Genomic DNA, 19922 nt, shown 5'->3' with positions numbered 1-19922 from the left:
AGAAATGCCCTGGTCCAGATCTGGGAAGAGATCCCCATTATCCGTCATCTCATTAGGAGCCCATGTTGTTGGGCAGACATACAAGCATGTGGGGGCCATACAAACTACTAAGTAAGAGTGGACAGAAGAGTGCAGAATGGACTAGTCTCTCACATCAGTTTTTGCCTTTGACTTTTGGTCTTTTGAATTCAGCACTCGAGGTTGATTTTTACTTCCATCAAAAGATGTGGCATTCTTTTGTTCCTAACACATTACTATGTAATGGTATCGATACCATGCTCATATTAGCACAGACATCCAGCATAATCTTTTCCCATTGAGATCTGATGTTTTAACCCCCCCCCCCCCCCCCCCCCCCCACACACACACACACACATATATGTGTGAGTAAAATATGCAATATATTCCCTCATGCTACCAGTACTGACCAGAACTGACATCCATCCATCCTCTTCCACTTAACGTTGTCAGGGTTGCAGGAGGGCTGGAGCCAATCCCAGCTATCATAGGGCGAGAGGCAGGGTACACCCTGGACAGGTCAACCAGTACTGACACTTGTTTGATCTGCTGCTCACAACAAAATTAGCTTAAATGCTTTGAGTATTTTAAGCTCTTCTTAACCTTGCTCCCTCTGGCACACATTGTAAGGCCATGCAAAGCTGCTTCTAATGTGGTGCACACTTTGTGAAAACCTGAACAAAAACACACTCCCATACAGAGGAGTGTCAGTATTAAGAGTGAGCTTCCTTTCCACAGCCACTCAGGTTATGCCTACGTCTCCACATCAAGATCACCACAGCTTAACACAAACCAAATACAGAAACATCTCTTTGTCAGGTTTAATTAAATCCTGTGATTTATGATAGTACCACTCAATTGATTTTTACTTAGGACATACATTTTTAGCGCACCTTCCCTTCTGCAGCATAAAAGCAGCTTTGTCCTCCAAAGCTTCATTGCTGTTTGTAGCGACAGGCTTTGCTTCATATTCTTTGCCATGTGTCTGTTTTGTGGACCGTGTGGACAGAGTTTCACAGGCTACTTGTTTTCCATCCTAGAGAATTGGATATAAGGATGCAGAGAGCACAGAACGAATCTCCAGATTAAAACCTAAAAACCTTTGTGTATGGAATTGACATGCTCTCCCTGTAAATAGGTTTCCGTCCACAGTCCAAAGATAATCATGGTTAGGTGTGGTCATTCTAAACTGGCTGTAGTGTGCTGTGAAAATGAAAACACTGGAGAAAAAAATGGTTTCCTAAAAAAATAAAATGTAGCATTAAGGGTGAAATCTTTCATAAAATAAAGGATGTGCAAAGATTCTTTGAATGGCAGAGATGTAGCACAGAGCCATGGCTCAACGTCTCACAGTGAAGCCATTTATAATTCTTAACTTGTTTGATCTGCTGCTCACAACAAACAAACACAAGCAGAATTTGTAGACTTTTAACTGTATTTTCATAAACTTTACAGCTTTTCCTACTGATAAAAACCTCCCTTATGGCCGTTCATTAAACAATAAATATATGACAGAAAAGTTTCTTTTTTCACCTTCTGCTATAGAAATTTTAGTTTTTTCTTTTCAGTTTTTCTTTCTTTGTCACAGCAGCTTTTTCTTCATCATGTAGAAAAATAGTTTAATATATTAATATTAATATTATATAATTATATATTATGTATAAATGTATGTAAATATCCTTTACAGTGACACAAAGGGGAGTGTCACTGCTCCGGCCCACTAATATCAAAGTGTGCTGCATGTGGCCCGCCGTGTAAAATGAGTTTGACAACCCTGCCTTAAACTGTGGCAGCGTCAGCTCCAGTGGAGCTATTGTGTTATCAGTCTTTTTGTTGAAAAACTGGGGGCTGCTGGGTTTAATGTTGTCAAACTTATTATTCACACACTGTTGTGGTGCAGGTCTATTTTTAGTCACGAATGTGGGTTAAACGCTCCCGCTTACATGGTGACGACGGTGCACTATGGCACTGTGCGATAAAAAAAAAGCATTGAAGCAAAAAAATGTGAAGATTTTTTATAATTCTTTTTCAAATTACTTGGTGAATGGTTGCAGCCCTATTCTGAATTATTTTAATTTCTTTAAGGGGGAGGTATATGGTGTCAGTTCTCCATTCCAAGAGAGAAGAACTTCTCAGTCAGCATGTTCTCTTACTGGCTGGTTGTAAAAGGCAGTGTGTGTTCATATCAGCATTCTCTGGTGTCACTAACCACAGTTCTCATAGATAGCCAATCACAGTCCCTCCCCTTATTCATCTCGCAGACTCCAGCAGGGAGCCTGTGCTTTTTTACCCAACCGGCAGGTTCAGCCAGAGGGTAAGGGTTGAGGAGTCGCTCATTTTTCTCTCCCTGTTCGTAAGCCACACTAGCTGTGCCCACTTGTCTGTCAATGGCCTTTATTTCTCTGAGCTTTCTGTATATGTTAACATGCAGAGAAGCCGACTCAAAGTTTAATCACGCAGAAAATGGAAAAAGGCTCCCCCGCAACTGATGCCCATGTAGCTAACTGATGACCACACCTCCACACATACATGTAATGAGGGGTGTAATGCATCTATGTTTATACGTCCCATCTGTCTGCAGGTGGTCACACTGCCTCTTAGAAGCAGCCATGAGTTTCAAATAGGTAGCAGGGCTAAATTGTTGTGGCTGCCTCTCTTCAGTGTGTAATCGCCCAGCCATCACAAATGCACCAAAGTATTTTTCCTCTAGATGTATGTTGAAGTGTGCTGTACCGCCTGGTGAAGGCTAAGGCACATTAATTCTGTGCTTCAGTAGCCCTCACCTGATGCGAACACCTTGTTTCAGTTATTAAGTGTTTGATACAGAATATTACACTGTGGTTATTATATAGGGAACTGTTCTTGTGTAGAATGCTGCTTCCATATTTTAAGTCACAACAACAGACTGAACTATGTAAGAGTAAAACGTTATAATTCAATACAATGTGCTGAAAAAGTAAAATTACTTAAACATTTATTACTTGATGTATGTATAACATACATAATCTATCTAAGTAGGCGGTAGGTGAAGTGTCTTGCCCAAGGACACAAGAGAGTCCGAGCCGGGGCTCGAACCAGCAACCTTCCGGTTACAAGGCGAACTGCCAACTCTTTGAGCCACGACCGCCTTATGTTATGCTAACTTAGCTGTGTAGCTAGCGATCAAGTAGCACATCATTATATAGCAGCTAGTCCAACTTCAGTAACCCTACAAACGTCACTGCTGTTTAGTTTTCTGTCTTCATTTATGTTGGAAGTGACAGCAGAGCTGTACGTTTGAATTTTTTCTCTCAGGGCTTTCTGTTGCTCTGCCTCCCGTCTTTGGAACTCCCTTCCTCCTGAGATAAGAAACATCACTTCCTTCCCTCTTTTTAAGACTCAAAACTCACCTATTCACAATAGCCTATTTCACGGAAACTTTTCCATCCTGCTACTTTAATTTATTTTATTTATTTGCTCAATGTTTTATCCTTTTTTTTGTAAATTGTTATGTTTGTTGTTGTGATCGCTTGTGTACAGTGTCCTTGAGTGTTTTGAAAGGCGCTTTCTTAAATAAAATGTATTATTATTGTTATTATTATTATTATCATTATCATTATTATTATTATTAATCACTGCAGCAAACCCTCCTGGCACCGGGTTGCAAGTTCTTCTCACCTCGGCTTCTCTTTACAATATTTCAGCCTACATTCCTACTACCAGGTATCCAACTATATCTCCTCCTAACCCAGTTCTTTTTCCTCCTTCCGTCAGAGCAGCTCCAAGCAGCACATGGCCAAGTTTTTTAGCCCAGGACCCCTCTTTTCAAACTAATATTGCTCAGTTTTCGCTGGCCTCTTCACCTCCCTCTGCAATTCCTCTTCCCAGCCCACCAGCTCCAAAACCTTCCCCAGTATCTGCTCACCTTCGCCAACAAATCGTTGCTGGTAAATATATAGATCTAGCTGACCTCATTCTACTACCACTCAACCAGCCCACTCCACCCAGGTTGATCGACAGCCACGACGGTCCCATCATCATGTGCGGCCCCATCTCGGGCAAAGGAGCTCACTGCGCTTGAGTTTGCTTTCGCCTTTTCACTATACAGAGGTGTTCTCTGCACCGCTTTCCCCTTCCAAACACAAGAGCTCGATACGTACTTGACTATAATACTTGATCTCACCCTATGATTCGGCGGCACCGGCTTTAACTAGTACCACATCCAGTTCGCTTCTCATGCAGCAGTTTGCTTACAACAGTTTGATCAGGACACATTCAGGGGCAGTCTCAACCAGGAACTCTGGTCGCATCTTTGCTGCCCGTTTTTGTCTTTCCTGCAAGATATGCGGTGCTCCTGTATCATCCTGTATCGTTTGAGCCCAAAATAATTCACAGCCCATAAGCCGCACATCCGCTCTTAACTGCTTGGCCCCAACATGTACACCAGAAATTTCAAAACACACAGAATCCATTCCTAGCATGCCTTTGCCACAAGGTACAGATAGGAAGGGCAGACCCGTCATGCATCCAGGAGGCCGCACCATTTGCAATAATTTCAACGATTCTGGTTGCCTCAGGTGTTAGTGCCGCTATCTCCACTCCTGCTCCTGTTACAACGGCGGCAATTCCCGCTCAGCATGCCCCCCAAGCAATGACTAGCTTTACCCGTTTCGACACGCATTCAGAATCCAAGATCAAAAGAAGCCTTAAAAAATCACTCTAACCCAGACTTTGTTAACTTTTTATTCAAAGGTTTTTCAGAAGGTTTCCACCCAGGCATTGTCACCCAGCCATCAGTTTCTTGTACCTGTAGAAACCTCCAGTTGACAGCCAAAGAAGTTAGGGAGGGTTTCATGATTGGACCCTTTTCTAAACCGCCTTTTCCCCTCTTTTGCATCAGCCCACTTGACATCACAACAGAAATTATTCAGGCAAAAAGCGCAAAATCGTTGAGTTATCTGTGCTTCATGGTAGTCATATTGCGTGCATAAATAGCCTTGTTCCCAGCGATGATTATTCTCTTAAATACTCTACAGTGAACCATGCCATTTCCCTTGTTAAGATCGCTGGCAGAGGTGCATGGCTTTTAAAATGCCTGCCAATTCACCCTGACTTCAGGTGCCTGTTCGGAGTCAAGTGGAGGGATGTCTATTATTTCGCCGTCAGGCTAACCTTTGGTTGCAAAAGCAGCCCCAAGCTGTTTGACTCACTCTCTGAAGCTCTATGTTAGTTCCTTTTCTACAACCATAAGCTGCCATTTTTAGTTCATCTTCTTGACAATTTCCTAGTCATATCCCCTTCCATGTCACCGCCAGCTCATGAGTCTTCTCCGAACTTGGTGTTCCAATTTCAGAAAAAAAGAGGGCCTATTGAAAAACTCTTGAAAACTCTTGAAAATCACTTTTGTCCTTCAAAACTTTCTCCTCGTTGCCACATGTTCCAAACGACAGCTAGCCTCCCTTACTTAAACTTTGCACTATGGATAATTCCTCAAGACCGCTCTTTTATCTCTCACTTGCTTTCACTTGCAGCATCTAAACCATCACTCCGCAGCACTATCACGCTAGAAAACTCTTCCAAAGCCAAACTGCGACTCTGGCAACTTCTCCTTGCTAACTGGACTGGCATTTCTTTCTTTTATGACATTCAGCTTTACACAGATGCTGCCCCTTCTGCCAGCTTTGGGGGTTATTATGGCAGAAGATGGTTCACTTCAGCATGGCCTCCTGAGTTCTGCCACTATATCCAGGAATGGTTCCTGCCTTCCTCAGCTGTTTTCGAAATCTACCCAGTGGTCATCTCGGCCTTACTGTGGGGCCACAAATGGTCAAAAAGATCCATCCTCATTCACTCAGACAACCTCACTGTAGCTCACATAATCAACAAAGGCCAAAGCAATTCCCCTTCCATCATGCCCCTCATGCATCTGCTCATGCATGGCTGTCAGCTCTGACACTAGTTCTCCATTTTCAGCCACAAAATGCGTGATCTAAACCCTAGCATCGCAGAGCTCATCGACCTCTCCCAAGAAGCTATAATCAATAGTCTTGCCGCAAGCAACTTGGAACATGTTCCGTTTCTTCCACAATCACTTCAATCTTCCCTTCCCGTTATTTGACATTGCAATCACGTCTAGGTTTGTATCTTTTGCATTCCGATTTCTGGGCGGCATCAATTTCTTTGCCAAAACACTCACAGGTTCGCCTTGCTTGACCATTTCATCGCCTCAGCTATCGCTACTCATCCAAGGTCTCAAACGGCAGACACCCTCTGCAACCCCACGGGTGCAACTCAATTCAATTACACTATAAAAATGCAGTCGAATTGAACATATGAGTCTTATAAGTTACAAATGAAATGAAATTCTCAGCTGTTGGTAACAATCTATCCAATCCACAGATGCAATGAAATCAAAACATGGATGTCCATGGGTTAAGTTATGAGAAATGACATAGGGAAATAGTCTTTAACATGCTTACTGAAATATATTTAATACTTTGTGTTGGTGGGGACAGCTTCAAGATACGTGAAGAAACTTTGCATGCATCAGGTGTGGTTGTGGCCCAATTTTCAACTGTTCTGATAATTCTTTATACTCCTCTGTCTAAAATCTTGCGGGGGGCATCTAATTGTGGTTTATGGTGAAATGATGATCTTTCCACTTCCAGATTATGGCCCCAACAGTGCTCACAGGAGCCAGTGGCATCAGTAGTTTTTGCAACAATAAGGTTATGAAGGTCTTGAGAGAGCTCATTGTTTTTACCCATCATGAGATGTTTCTTGTGTGACATGTTGGTAATGACACGTTTTTATTGGCCATCAGTTGGGACTGAACCAGCTGATATTAATTTGCATGACTGCTTTCTAATTACTGATAGATTTCTGCTGGTGTCATGACTGTCCATGCCTTTTTGCACCTTGCCTTCTTCATGTGTTCAATAGTTTTCCCCTGTTTTATTTCTTATTAATACACAAAACTTATGGACATCTATGGTTAGATTTCTGTGCATGTGCGATTTGGATTTTTTGTTACCGAAATCTGGTAATAATGTCAATAGCACCTGTTATGGGCTGGTGATTTGTTACACAAGACACACACATTGTGCTGAACAGACAACATTATTACAATTTATTCTGTCTGATATTCTCATATCATGTAAGTACAAGTATCTAGAGATTTGGACAAAATAGACCACCTGAAAATCAGCAAAAAAATTGTTCAGCGTAGTATGACTAGTTATAACTTGTATAGACATGCTGCCACACAGTAGAATGATGTATGTAAGACAACTGCATTAATGCATTATTCCAAGTATCTATATGTATTATCTGTGGTTTGGTTATATGAGCGAATTTTGCAAAAAAATGGAGATAGAAAGTTCAAAATTCTTCCTTAAATAATTTCCAACCCAGGCTGGTCTTTAACTCATACTGTAAATATATAAGAGCATGCACAAGTGTCTGTTTTCTTGATCCTCCTTTATCAAGTGGCTTTGTGTGTCAGACCACTGGCTCATCTCCAGCAGATTGTCTCAACGAACATCTGCTTTATGTGCAAATGTTTTAACCTGCTCTCTGCCAGCTTCACAGGGAAACCATCTGGAGCATTGGAAGCAATGAAATGAAAATCAGTGCTTGTCTCTCTGTCCTTACCAAGTTGGAAGTGCATTGTACATTGGCACTATAAAAATGCAATTGAACTGAACAAAGTAATAGTAAAATGCCCAAATATAAATAGTCAAGAGTACAGCTAAATATAAATACCCCAAATTGTATAATTTGGAATAACCTTGTAATTTGTAAGTAAACGGTGAGTGTGATGGAAGATCAGATTAAATCACCAGGGAATTCCATACAGGGACAAGGGTCCAGTAATTATAAGAGCTGGTCTCTCAAGATTGGTAATTGGGTTTACCCTGATGAACTACAGAAGAATGTAATCTTATCTGCTGGATGGAATGCTTCCCATTTCTATGTAGAAAGGTTGTGTATGTGTGTGGACAGCTGCTTGGTCTCTACAATCATCATGGTTTTGGTGCATTTTTATTGATGGTGCTAAATTCTCTCTTGTAGCATTGTTAGTGGTATTTTATCTGCATGTTACATGCACATCTCCCATAAACACTGCTGTTTAATGATTAATGCTTAACATTTATTTTATAGCCATCTCTTTTCTGTGTGTGCTCAGCTAATTTACTGGACCCTCCTTCATAATTATCTGAAAATGAAATAATATTTTGGAGTAAATTAGATGGATGTTTCCAAGAAAGGCCTATGCTGTTTGTTAATTGTAATAAGAGGAATTTGTTAACAAGTGTCTGTTTGGTGGATTCAAGTTTGACTAAAATAAAATGGGAAATTTAACTTGGATTGAACCAAAAGAACTTCCTATTTTTTCACTATTCTGGTTGTAAATCCTTGTAACCCGTTTTAGTCCTGGTTTTCAGTACACAGTGAACATCATGTATCAGTTAGTAAGTTTCTGTTCACATACGCACGTTGGTTGGAAAGATATTCATGAATATGAGCTTCAGTAACTTATAAGAAATTAAGTACAAATACGAGCAGTGCCTATTTCTTATTGTAGTAGACAATTAGTTTTTTATTCTAAAACAATAGTGACTTTTACTCAGTTGTATCACCAAAATCATTTCAAATATCTTCATTTGGTTATACTTCATCAAGCAATTTGATAAATGGTTATATTTTCTAGATCAAAGACTTGGCTGAGAAGGTAATTTAAATGAAAATGAACCATCCCTGGAAATGCATTAAGCATTTTGACCAAGCAACACACACAAACTAATCATGAGAAATACTCGAAAGCAGAATGTGATGTATAAAAGTTTATATGTGGAATTTGTAGCTAATGTTTTCTCTGTGTACCCAAAGAACCTAATTGTAGTGAGACCAGTTTAGTTTCCTGTAGGTTAAAATTTAAAGTTCTTTTCTAGTTCCAAATTGTTCAATTATTTTAGTTATTTTAGCAGAACAACCTTCTTCATCTCCTTCTTTTTGTTTGCAATCCCTGCAGCCATCGAAACACAGAGCACCAGTTCTGAGGAACTTGTCCCCAGCCCACCATCCCCACCACCCCCTCCTAGGGTGTACAAGCCCTGCTTCGTCTGCCAGGACAAATCCTCTGGATACCACTATGGTGTCAGTGCCTGCGAGGGCTGCAAGGTAGGACTCTTGTACTTTGTCACACAAAGTAATGAGCTTTTTTGTTTCTCTGCCATGCTGAGACCAGGGTTGTTTTTGCTGAAGAGGATTACACACAATTGCCTTTGTTTTTGCCTTCTGAGAACCTTGTGATGGAATTTTTGTTTCTTAATTGTTAACTTTTAAACCTATTTTTTCCATTGTGGGTGCCATGTTGCCTCGTAAGTAACAGCAAGACTGAGAGACAATGATACAGTGCTATGAAAAGAAAGTATTTGCCCCCTTCCTATTTTTTTTATTAAAATATTTATTTTCTCTTTTCTTTGTGCACATTTGTTTCAGATCATCAAACAAAGTTTCATGATAGACAAAGATAACCTGAGTAAATAAAAAATGCAATGATTTTTTTGTTAAGTGAAAAAAACTACCCAGGACTACCTGGCCCTATGTGAAAAAGCAATGGTCCCTTAAGTGATTGTGCCACTCTTGGCAGCACGAACTGCAGTCAAGCATTTGCAGTAACTGGACATTGTTTTATTTCTGCCACATTTGAGGGTTTTCAATACAACTTGTTTAAGGTCATGTCTAGGCAACTCCAAAGCCTTTAAGAGGTGGATTTGCTGGTGTGATGTGTTCATGCTCCTGCTGTATAACCCAAGCACGCGTAAGTCTTTGAGGAGTTTCTGGTAGAGAGCAGAATTCATGGTTCCATCACTTATGGCTAGTTGTTTAGGCCCTGTCCCAAATCATCATGCTACCACCACCATGTTTGACTCTTAGTGTAATGTTCTTTTATGATATGCTATGGTCATTTTATTCCTGATAGAATGGGATTCAAACTTCCAAAAAGCTGCTGTTGTCTTTTCAGTCCACAGACAATTTTCCCAAACGTCTTAGAGATTATCAAGATTTTTTTTCTTGATTCAAATGTGCGACAGCAATGGTTTTCACCTTGGAATTCTGTCAATATCCCAGTCTCTTTCTTCTTGCTGAATCGTGAATGATGACTGTGACTGCTTAACTGAGACTGAGGCCCTTGGATGTTGTTTTGGTTCTTTTGTGAGCTCCTGGAGGAGCTGTTGATTTGCTATTTGAGCTCTTTGTCTTTAGGACAACGACTCCTGGGAAGATTCAACACTATTCCACATTTTCTCCATTGTCAGATAATAACTATCATGCTGGTTCGCTCGAATCCCCAAACCTTCTAAATGGCATTCCAGATGTCAGTGACTTTGTTTCTCCTCTGTTCTTTCGTTTCTTTAGATCATAGCGGGATGTGTTTTGCTTTTTGTGCTTTTTGAGGGAACCACCTGACTTTGTCTGAATGTATTCCTTGATTCAACAGGTCAGGCCTGGGTGTTTCCAAATTATGGTCGCGTCCAAATTCATGGGCTGCTTCCTCCTGAGGACGCATTTGTAGACCGATTACGTCACAGCGACGCGCCGAAGGCTGTCCAAAGTCGTAGACTCCTCCGAATGCAGCCGACAAATGCATCCTTCATTTCCCCGAATTTGAAGGATGGGTCGGGTGTGTCCTTTGTGGCCCACCATATCCCAGAATTCATAGTGCGGCCCAGACAAAAAAAAGTTTCCGGCAATGGCGTCCGCTACTAAGTTTTAAAATTACTCATACTAATCTTTCTGGGTCACAAAATAAACTTTTAAAATATTTTCAGGTGAGAAAGTAGCTGTGTAAACATCAAATATCTGCTCGGTTTATCAAGATATCCCATATTTGCAAAAGTGTGCCGACGTTTTCGGAGACGTCTGTTACCCACCAGCTCGATAGCTAGCCAAGAGCTCGAGGGTCACTGAAGCCGCCGAGAACGGCACAACTCCCAGCACATCATTTTCAGATCACCGCGGAGTTTTGCTAGTCAGGTTAAACGTAATATATAAGTCACTTAGACAACCTAAAAATGTTATTGTTGGGCTTTTTATGCACTCCATACTGTACAGTAACGCCACTGTTTTGCACATGTCTCACTCTGTATATTTTATTTTATATATTTTATTTATTTGATTTTTCAGTGTTTTATTTGTTCGTGAGTAAATTGGTTTGGCTGAGATTAAAGTTATTAGATTAGATTAGATAAAATAAAACTTTATTAATACATCGGGTGGGTTCCTCCTTGGTTTTCACACAGCTGACTAAACTTCAAATAGACTACTGATTAAACAGAAGTATGAGATGCTCGAGAATTTACTCCAGTGTCCTGTTATATTTTAGATAGCACGGAGCAGACGGCCGAGTTTATTAAACTCCACCGAGACAGCGGTGACCCGACCTTCTGAGGATCCGGCCCACGTAGACCGCGAAGGCCGGTTCCTCAGGAGGATGCAGCCCGTGAATTTGGACAGGACCTATGTGGTTAATCAAAGTTAATTTGTGATTTAACAAATGTGTGAAAAAAATAATTTCTGTAGTGTATAGATTTTTAGTTTTGTTTATGTTGGTTTTCAAAGCCTTAAACGCCATGAAGTAATTTTTTTATATATCTGCAGGAATAAAAAGATGTTAAGTGAGAAAATCTGATTGTTTTCCTAATTTGAGTCTACCACTCCTTTGTTACACAAGTGTATTCGTGCCCCGTCTCTGTCTGCCACTGTTCTACTTTTAGAAACTCCTCCCAACATCGGCTCTGGCAGCAGTTTCATATCTGTTGCTAGGCAACTGCTCACACCTGCATGCAGATAGACACGTATACAAACAATATTCAGTAGGCCTGTGTGGAGTTTGGTGTGCTTCTTTAACGTTTTTAATGGATTGGTGTACAGTACTGTTAGTAGGAGCAGTAACAGAGTAATATAATAATATTTTCTGAGGAATCCACATGTATTTGTTGAAGGTGGGCTGTACTATTTCTTGTCAAGTTCTGCAGTTTTCCTTTCCATGCAGTCCAACTACGTGATGACCTCTCCCCCTCCTCTCTTTGTAACTGAAGCAGTGGTATGAGAAGGATTTTTGGACTTAGAGAGGCGGTGATCCAACATGTCCTCATCCCAATGTGTAACATACCGACGACAGTGAGAAATCGTCGGTTACACGCTGGGAATGATAATGCTCTGGGTCAAACTAAGTGCTGTGTAGGCTCCTATTACATCTATGTCTCATCATAAAGATCTGTCATGACCTCTGACCTTCTTGCTGTGACCTTGATTTAAGGAAAGCTCACATTAAGTGCGGCATCACACAAGAAGTATGGAAAACAAGAAGAAACAAAAGAAAAGAAAATCAGGAATGGAGCATATCCTTTTTCACAGTGTTACTAACTCTGATGTTAAAGATGTTAAAATCATGGCCGCATGTTTTGGGGGGTTTTTGTATTCTATTTGTTACAATGAATCTTTCTGTCTCAGTGACAAAAGCTTTTTTCCCTGCAGTGCATGGGGCAAGCCCCCTCTTATAGGCTGGTGCAACAAGCATGCAGTACAGCTGCAGGCTTCAGGCCAACAAAGAAGATGTTTTACTGCTCAGTGAATGTGCCAGTTAGAGCCACAGATACAGTCAAAAGCAGACAGTGGGAGATTCTGTGTGTAGGCCCGGTGGAGAAATGTTTGAGTAAACTTTTAAAAGTCTTCTATGAAATCTGGGAAACAGACACTATCTCTACTTTTAAGATTGGGCTTCAAACTTTTCTTTTTGATAAAGCATATAGTTAGTGCTGGATCAGGTGACCCTGAATCCTCCCTTAGCTATGCTGCAATAGACTTAGGCTGCTGGGCACTTCCCATAATCCACTGAGTATTTCTTCGCACACCTTTTTCATTCACCATGTATTGTGTATACACTAGTGGTGCAACGGATCATGGTTGATCCGATATCCGAACCGATATCGGATCAACTCCACGGTTCGGCACGCACGTGATCCGAAGAAAAAGAAAAAAAGTATCTGTATGGTGGCGTGGTGGGTCTGTCAAGCGATAGCTATGGTCAGCGCTAGAGGTCCAAGTGGAGGAGCAGAGGAGTTTGCGGCATTTAAGCAGCCCTTTGGTGCCCAGTCCGACCGGGCTAAAGCTATTACAGAAGCTACTGGGTGTTTAGCTGCAGATGGGAGGCCGTATTCTGTTGTGAAAAACAAGGGGTTTAAACTATGATGAACGTGCTTGAGCCACGCTATGATATCTCGTTGCGCGTCCGCTTCAGTGACAAGATCGTTCCAAGCATGTATGAGCAGGAGAAGTTTAAAGTTATGGCTGAACTGTCCCAGGCATCTTCTGTTGCCCAACTACGACCTCCAGGGCAACGGAAAGCCACGTGACCGTGACCGCTCGTTATATCACAGCGGAGTGGTAGATACAAAGCCCTGCACTGCCCTATAGATTACATTAGATTAGATGAAACTTTATTTATCCCTCGCGTGGGTTCCTCCAGGAAATTCAGTTTCCAGTAGCACAGCACCGACAGAAGTTACAGAATGTGAGCAGAAATATACCAAATATGCATTTATAAATACAGAGAATACAAAAGGGATAAATAGAATAAATAGGAATAAGAATACAAGGGAACGGCACATTTCAAGTATTGTGAGTCTATTACACCTTTGGATATTAACAAAAACTATTGCACAGTGAAGAGGCACTACAGCTACTTGTTCCCCCTCCTTTGTCCCTGTTTCCCCTCCCTCTCCCCTCCAGAGAGGAGTTAAACAGTTTGATGGCGTGTGGGACTTTTTAAGTCTGCTGGTCCTTGACTTTGGGCGAAGCAACCTGTCACTGAACAGACTCCTCTTGTTTATGGCCGTGTGCAGAGGATGCAGAGGCTGCCCAACATGGTCCATAATGTCCATATTGCACCTTAATTTGTTTTTATATAAGTGTGTGGAATGAGTCTTCAGTTAAATGTTTTTTAATAGGCAAAAAAATACTTAAATAAGTAAATGGCAAGTTGAAATTTTGTCTTTTTTTTCTATTTTTAAGGATCTGAAAATTGATCCGATCCGTGACTTAAAACCGTGATCCGATCCGAACCGTGAGATTTTTGATCCGTTGCACCGCTAGTATACACCATTCTGAATTTATTTACTTGATCTTATTAATCGCTGACCCTCTTCCACAGTGTGTGTTTGGCCTTGTCTTCCTACCCTCACTTGAAAATTGGTTGGGCCAGATGGCCACCCATCCCTGAGGCTGGTTCTCCTGGAAATTTTTTCCTGTTAAAAGAGAGTTTTTCCTTCCCATTGTCACCAGGTGCTTACACAAAGGGAGTCTTTTGACTGTTGGGGTTTCTCTCTGTTGCTGTAGGGTCTTTACTTTACAATATAAAACCCATTGAGGCAACTTTCCTTTTGATTTTGGTGCTATGTAAATAAAGTTGAATTGTGTTGAAATTGTCACAACAGCCCTGTACATGCTCTCCTTCTCCTTTCTCCTTCCAAAGATTACAAAGTATATTTTAGGTGAATTGATTTTTGTTAGAATTATTATTATTATTAGTTGTAGTAGTAGTACAAAAACAGAATTTTATTGCATTCTGTTTTTGCTTTGCTCCTACTAAATTTCTTACAGTTAAAGTCTAAATTGTGGACATTTACTTTTTAACCCTTTGTGAAACATTAAAGGTAACAACAGAGTATTAATCCATTTTAGTGTGAATAGCTGGTCCAGGTTACTCTAGCCCATTAAAATGAACAGAGGCCTGGGGCCGATTGGCCAGGCCCCTAACTTTAACCCAGTTATTACCAGGTGCCCCGATCTAGGGGGGAGCTACGGAAACAGGTGTGGGTGATAGATACTGGGCTTGCAAGGCTACTCAGGTTCCCGGCTTTTATTAGAGCAGGCTGGGTAGACACCTGTGAGAGAGAGATAATTAGAACTGGGCGAGTCCCCTCACCCATCCATTGGCTCTATTAACTCTGCATTACCTGCTGGGTAATACTCATAGGGTCAGATTAGGGTTAGTTCAAAACAAGAGCCGATCCAGACTTGCTGCATTGGGGTGCTTGTCCCACCAGATCAGACACCACATTTCTTAATGTTGTCTGTGATCTTCCTCTTTTCCTCTTACCTGGCAGCTCCATATTCAACATCATTTTCTAACACATCCACCGTCCCTTCTCCACACATGTCCAAACCATCTCAGCCATGCAGGAAAAAGATCCAGTATTAAAACCTGAAGCAGCTTAGGTCCTCAGCTAAGACAATATCTTCATTTGACACCTGTTCACTGTTGATGTCATGTATGTGCACATGTTTCAGTGTTACTCTCAGACTAATGTTCAGTGGACAGAAAAGGTTGTTGGTGCAGGATAGGCTGCACACCCATCTCTAAGGTTTATAGAGATTGGTCAGAAAAAAGAAAAATATGCAGTGAGTAGCAGTTTTCTGGGCGGAAATGACTTGTGCATGCCAGAGGTCAGAGGGGAATGCACTGTTTATTAAAACAAATGGTTGCAAATGTCCTTGGTGATATTGGTAACATGAGATGGTACAAGCAGTCCATTAAAGTCACGCATGTAGTCCAGTTCAATCAGGAAGTCCATAGCTACAGTTGCAAGGTTTGCTGTGTCTCTAAGCACAGTGTGGTAGAAACAGTAGGAGGCAACTACACAAGGAGAACAGGAAGAACAGGGCAGGAACGATCTTCATGTTATATGTTAGAACTTCTGATGTCTAGATTTTTAATCATACTGATTATTTCGTAGTTTACGTAACTGCAAGTTATAGTTTGAGAATATTTCTAATAACAGGTGTCAGTTAATTCGTTGTTAAAACTTTTACACTACATTTTAACACCAGACCAATGAACATGTGTGGGAAAACAACGTTAATAGATGGTGGTTGTCCTTCTTGCAGTGTGTGATTGTGTTATAACTGAGTCAGTGTGTTGCTCTGTCATGGCAGGGCTACTGTGTTAGCAGAGCTGATTTGAATTGTTAAAATCGGGTGCAGGCATATGGGCTTCCAGAAGCACATGCATATGCAAAAGATGACAATGTCTTCTGTATTGACCCAAAGTCACATTCAGTCACTCCTTACACTCCCTGCTGAGAAGGGACATGTCCTTCTGAAACTGAAGGTGAAATATCTACAACTTTCCAAGAGTGTTAAAGTGCCGACTGTCAGTTTTCCTTTACATGCAAACCCTTATGTTTAGAAATGTGAGCCCTTTTATTTATAATCAAGTACCACGTCCTTTTCATGGAACAAGAATCTTTAAAGGATGGTCACAGAAAAGGAAATAGGTGCAACACATGTTGTAATTACCGTGTCACATAGGAAAACAACAGTTTCTGTTGAAGTAGTTAAAGAACTATTATTATTATTATTAACCTTTATTTAACCAGGAAAAGTCCCATTGAGATTAAAAACCTCTTTTGCAAGGGAGTCCTGGCCAAGAGGCGACAACACGTTGAAATTACAAAGTTACATACATATTATAAATAACAATTACATTTTAAAAACATTTTTCTCTGGCTCTCTCAATCTGGACTTAAAAGCATTTAATGAAATAAGATCTGCTATCTTCCAGTCTTTTTGCATCATGTTCCATGTGAAAGGGGCAGCATAAGTAAAAGCCCTCTTTCCCAGTTCAGTTCTGGCAAATGGAACATTCATATTTACATATGAAGAGAATATTTAGAGTTTTCAAAAGTAGAATGGGAGGCAGAGCTTTAAGCTATCAGCCCCCTCTGCTGTAGAGCAATCTCCTAGTTTAGATTTGGGAGAAAGACACCCTCTCTACTTTAGAGGCATTAAACCTTCAGGTGATCCTGAACCATCCCTTAGTGGTGGGTGCTTTTATTCTGTCTCTATTTAATATGTTTAACTTTTTTATATTTTCATACAGTGTTGAGCTAGCAAAATGTTGTTCTTTGCACACTCAGTGTAGTAAAACAGTTCTTCCACCCTTTCCTACTCAGTTTTCCCTAACGTTCCTTGGAATGCTCTTGAAGTTCTGCCTGAGGTGGGAGTTAAAGATCTCACGAACTGGGGCCTCTGTCAGGCGCCCTCAGCTCACCTTCACAATACATTTACTGAAGGTTTGCCAGGTCTGTCCAGCATCCTCCGCTGCCACCTGATCCAACTTATCACCAGGTGGTGATCAGGTGATAGCTCGGCTCGTCTCTTCACCTGAGTGTCCAGAACATACGGCTGCAGATCAGATGAAACAATTACACAGTTGTGGACCTGGGTGTCCTGGTGGCACATGCATTTATGGAGAGTCTCATGATTTAACATAGTCTTCATTGTGGATATTAGTTCAAATTTTATTAATATTAATAATATATAGTTATTAATATTAGTTCAAATGTCAAATATGTATTTTTCATGAAATGTTATCTTGACTTTCATTGTATTAATTGTAAGAATCAAAGCCTAGATAAATAAATCCTAAGACACAAATATGACCAGTGAACACAACAGTTAAATCAGACCGGATGTATTCTCAGTTCGCCATAAAGAAAGATGGGTTGAACTTGTAAATGCGTCATGAGTGCTGACAGGTGTTTGGGGATGAAGGTCAAGGTCAAGGTAACTTTATTTATACCCAAAGGCAAGGTAAATTTGCTTTACAGAAAAATGACAGCATTTGGCATCCCTTTAAAAACACACATACCTAGTAAATATATAAAGCTCACTGTGGCACATATATAGTAATTTTAATATTTCGAATCAAAAACAGTTCTTATTTAATTCAGTGACAGCAACGGGGACAAAGCTGTTTTTATAACGCTTTGTCCTGCATCTCGGAAATAGAAACCTCCGTCCTGAGGGAAGAAGCTGAAATTCACCCCTTAGAGGATGGGAACCATTTTTAAGGATTGATAAAGCCATCCTCTGTACCTGCTCAGAGTACAGGGAGGCTAAACAAGACTGTGGCTCACCTATCAGACGACTGGACCATCTCACTATCTGATTTAGAGAGTTTTTCTCTGTGACAGAGGTCTGACCGAACCATGCCACCAAACAAAAGGATAAAACAGACTCAATAAAAGAACGATAAAACAAAGTTAACATTTTTTGGTCAATGTGGAAATGAACAAGTTTCCTAAGACAATAAAGGTGCTGGTGACCCTTTGTACAAACTGATTTGCAATTTTGATCAAAGTTCAGTTTTTCATTTATTATGGTCCCAAGATATTTATATGATTGTACTTGCTCTATTTTCTGACCTTTAATTAAAGTGACTCCGTGCCCATTGTGTTGTTTCCTAAAATCAACAACCATATCTTTTGTTTTAGATATGTTCAGCTGGAGATAAGACTCCTCACACCACTGAACAAAGTCATCAATGACTGGACCGTGAATGAAGACAAAACTTTGAGTCGTTACACTGCTCACCCCGTCCCTTCTGTTTGTTGGGTTCTGGAGCGTCGACACAATAGGATGTTTGATGGAACTGGTTTGACAAGCGAGAGACCTTAACCTCATCTCTTTATGAACTCTCTCTGCTCTGTGTTTCACCTTCAAATCCACAGAAGGGAAGAACCTCACCCACAGCTATTTTAGATTTTTAGGTTCAAAGTTAGGACTCAGCTTACTATCGATTTTACTGGATGTATGCTGACTGACATGCCAGCGTGGCAAAACCCAGGAAACCCTCCAGGCTGACGCCTAAAATCGTATTCTTTCGTAAGTATAACAGGTGTTCACATTCATCCATCCATCCATACTCTTCCACTTATCCTTATCAGGGCGTCAGGTATGAGCTGGGATGATCAAAATCAATCTGTCTTTTAATTTCTTTACGTGGTCTTGAAGAATATTTCTTCAGTCTTTATGGAGGACACTCCAGAGGTCGTCTTTGGATGCTACAGTTTGAATCTATTTTGGCATACCTCAGCCTTTTTCTCCTATTTTCCCTCAAATGGCTTCTTGACAGCCAGCTTTCCACTGAAAACACTGCTGCTGATGCCATGGCAAACAATGAGAGATGCATTTCCCAGGTCTTGTGATGGGTCGATGCTGCATTTTTTCCTGCTTCTTGAAGACATGATTTTCAAATGCTACTTATCTGCATTAGAGTTTTTTCTAGGCATTCTGTTGTCTTCCCCTTTTCCAGTTTCCTCAATTTTCTTTAAGACACACTTCATGCCGTGCTAATATATGGCAAGTTTTTGGCTAATATCTCTTTTGGGACATATCTTGTTATTGCAAAAATACAATTGTATTCCCATTAAACTGTCTTATCTTTGGGATTTTCATACATTCAGCTAAAGAAATGGGAACAAAATATATGTTTTTGCAACAACAAATTGTTTTTTTCTGCCATTAAGTCAAGTGTGTTCTTTTATCCATCCATCCATCCATTAAATAATTCATATGTCAGTGTTCAGTGGTTCAACAAATGGTCAGGTAAACACTGGACTGAAAATAAATGAAAAAGAAGTTCAAAGAAAAATGTAGAATTATTGCCCGCGACCACTGTTGCACAGTACTATGAAACATTTATTTGTGTTGTAAACGTATATCTGAGGTACTGTGAGTGACACAAAACCCTGCTCTTTTCAGAGGGTGTTTTGCATATTGGGGTGGCTGTAGCTCAGGAAGTGCAGTAGTTTATCTAAGACTGGTGCTTTGAACCCTGGCTGCTCCATGCTCAGAGTATCCTTGGCCAAGATACTGAATCCCAGGCTGCTCTCCGATTTGTTCACTGGAGTTTAAATGTCAGATAGGCAACACCTAGGTGCAAAAAAGTGTTTGTGTCAATGGGTGAATGAAGCATGTTGTGTAAGTGCTTTGAGGAGAAAAATGCTTCAGAATAACCAATCCATATTTGTGGTTTTAGATATCCTGCTGACTAACAAACACATAAACAG

At 40.6% G+C, this 19922-nt stretch overlaps 1 protein-coding gene across 2 annotated transcripts in view; it reads left to right on the top strand.

The window, feature by feature from the left end:
• LOC101467506 (retinoic acid receptor beta) overlaps nt 1–19922 on the top strand; it is a 278325-nt gene that overhangs the window by 149072 nt on the left and 109331 nt on the right. For both annotated transcript variants that reach the window (XM_012921767.2, XM_004561009.2), the window contains one exon: nt 9032–9180. In XM_012921767.2, the coding sequence (XP_012777221.2) occupies nt 9032–9180 (149 nt within the window). The remainder of the gene's footprint in view (nt 1–9031; nt 9181–19922) is intronic.

The sequence above is a fragment of the Maylandia zebra genome, linkage group LG22, assembly GCF_041146795.1.
Source record: "Maylandia zebra isolate NMK-2024a linkage group LG22, Mzebra_GT3a, whole genome shotgun sequence".
NCBI classification, from domain to species: domain Eukaryota; kingdom Metazoa; phylum Chordata; class Actinopteri; order Cichliformes; family Cichlidae; genus Maylandia; species Maylandia zebra.
This window is presented reverse-complemented; position numbering and strand designations above follow the sequence as displayed.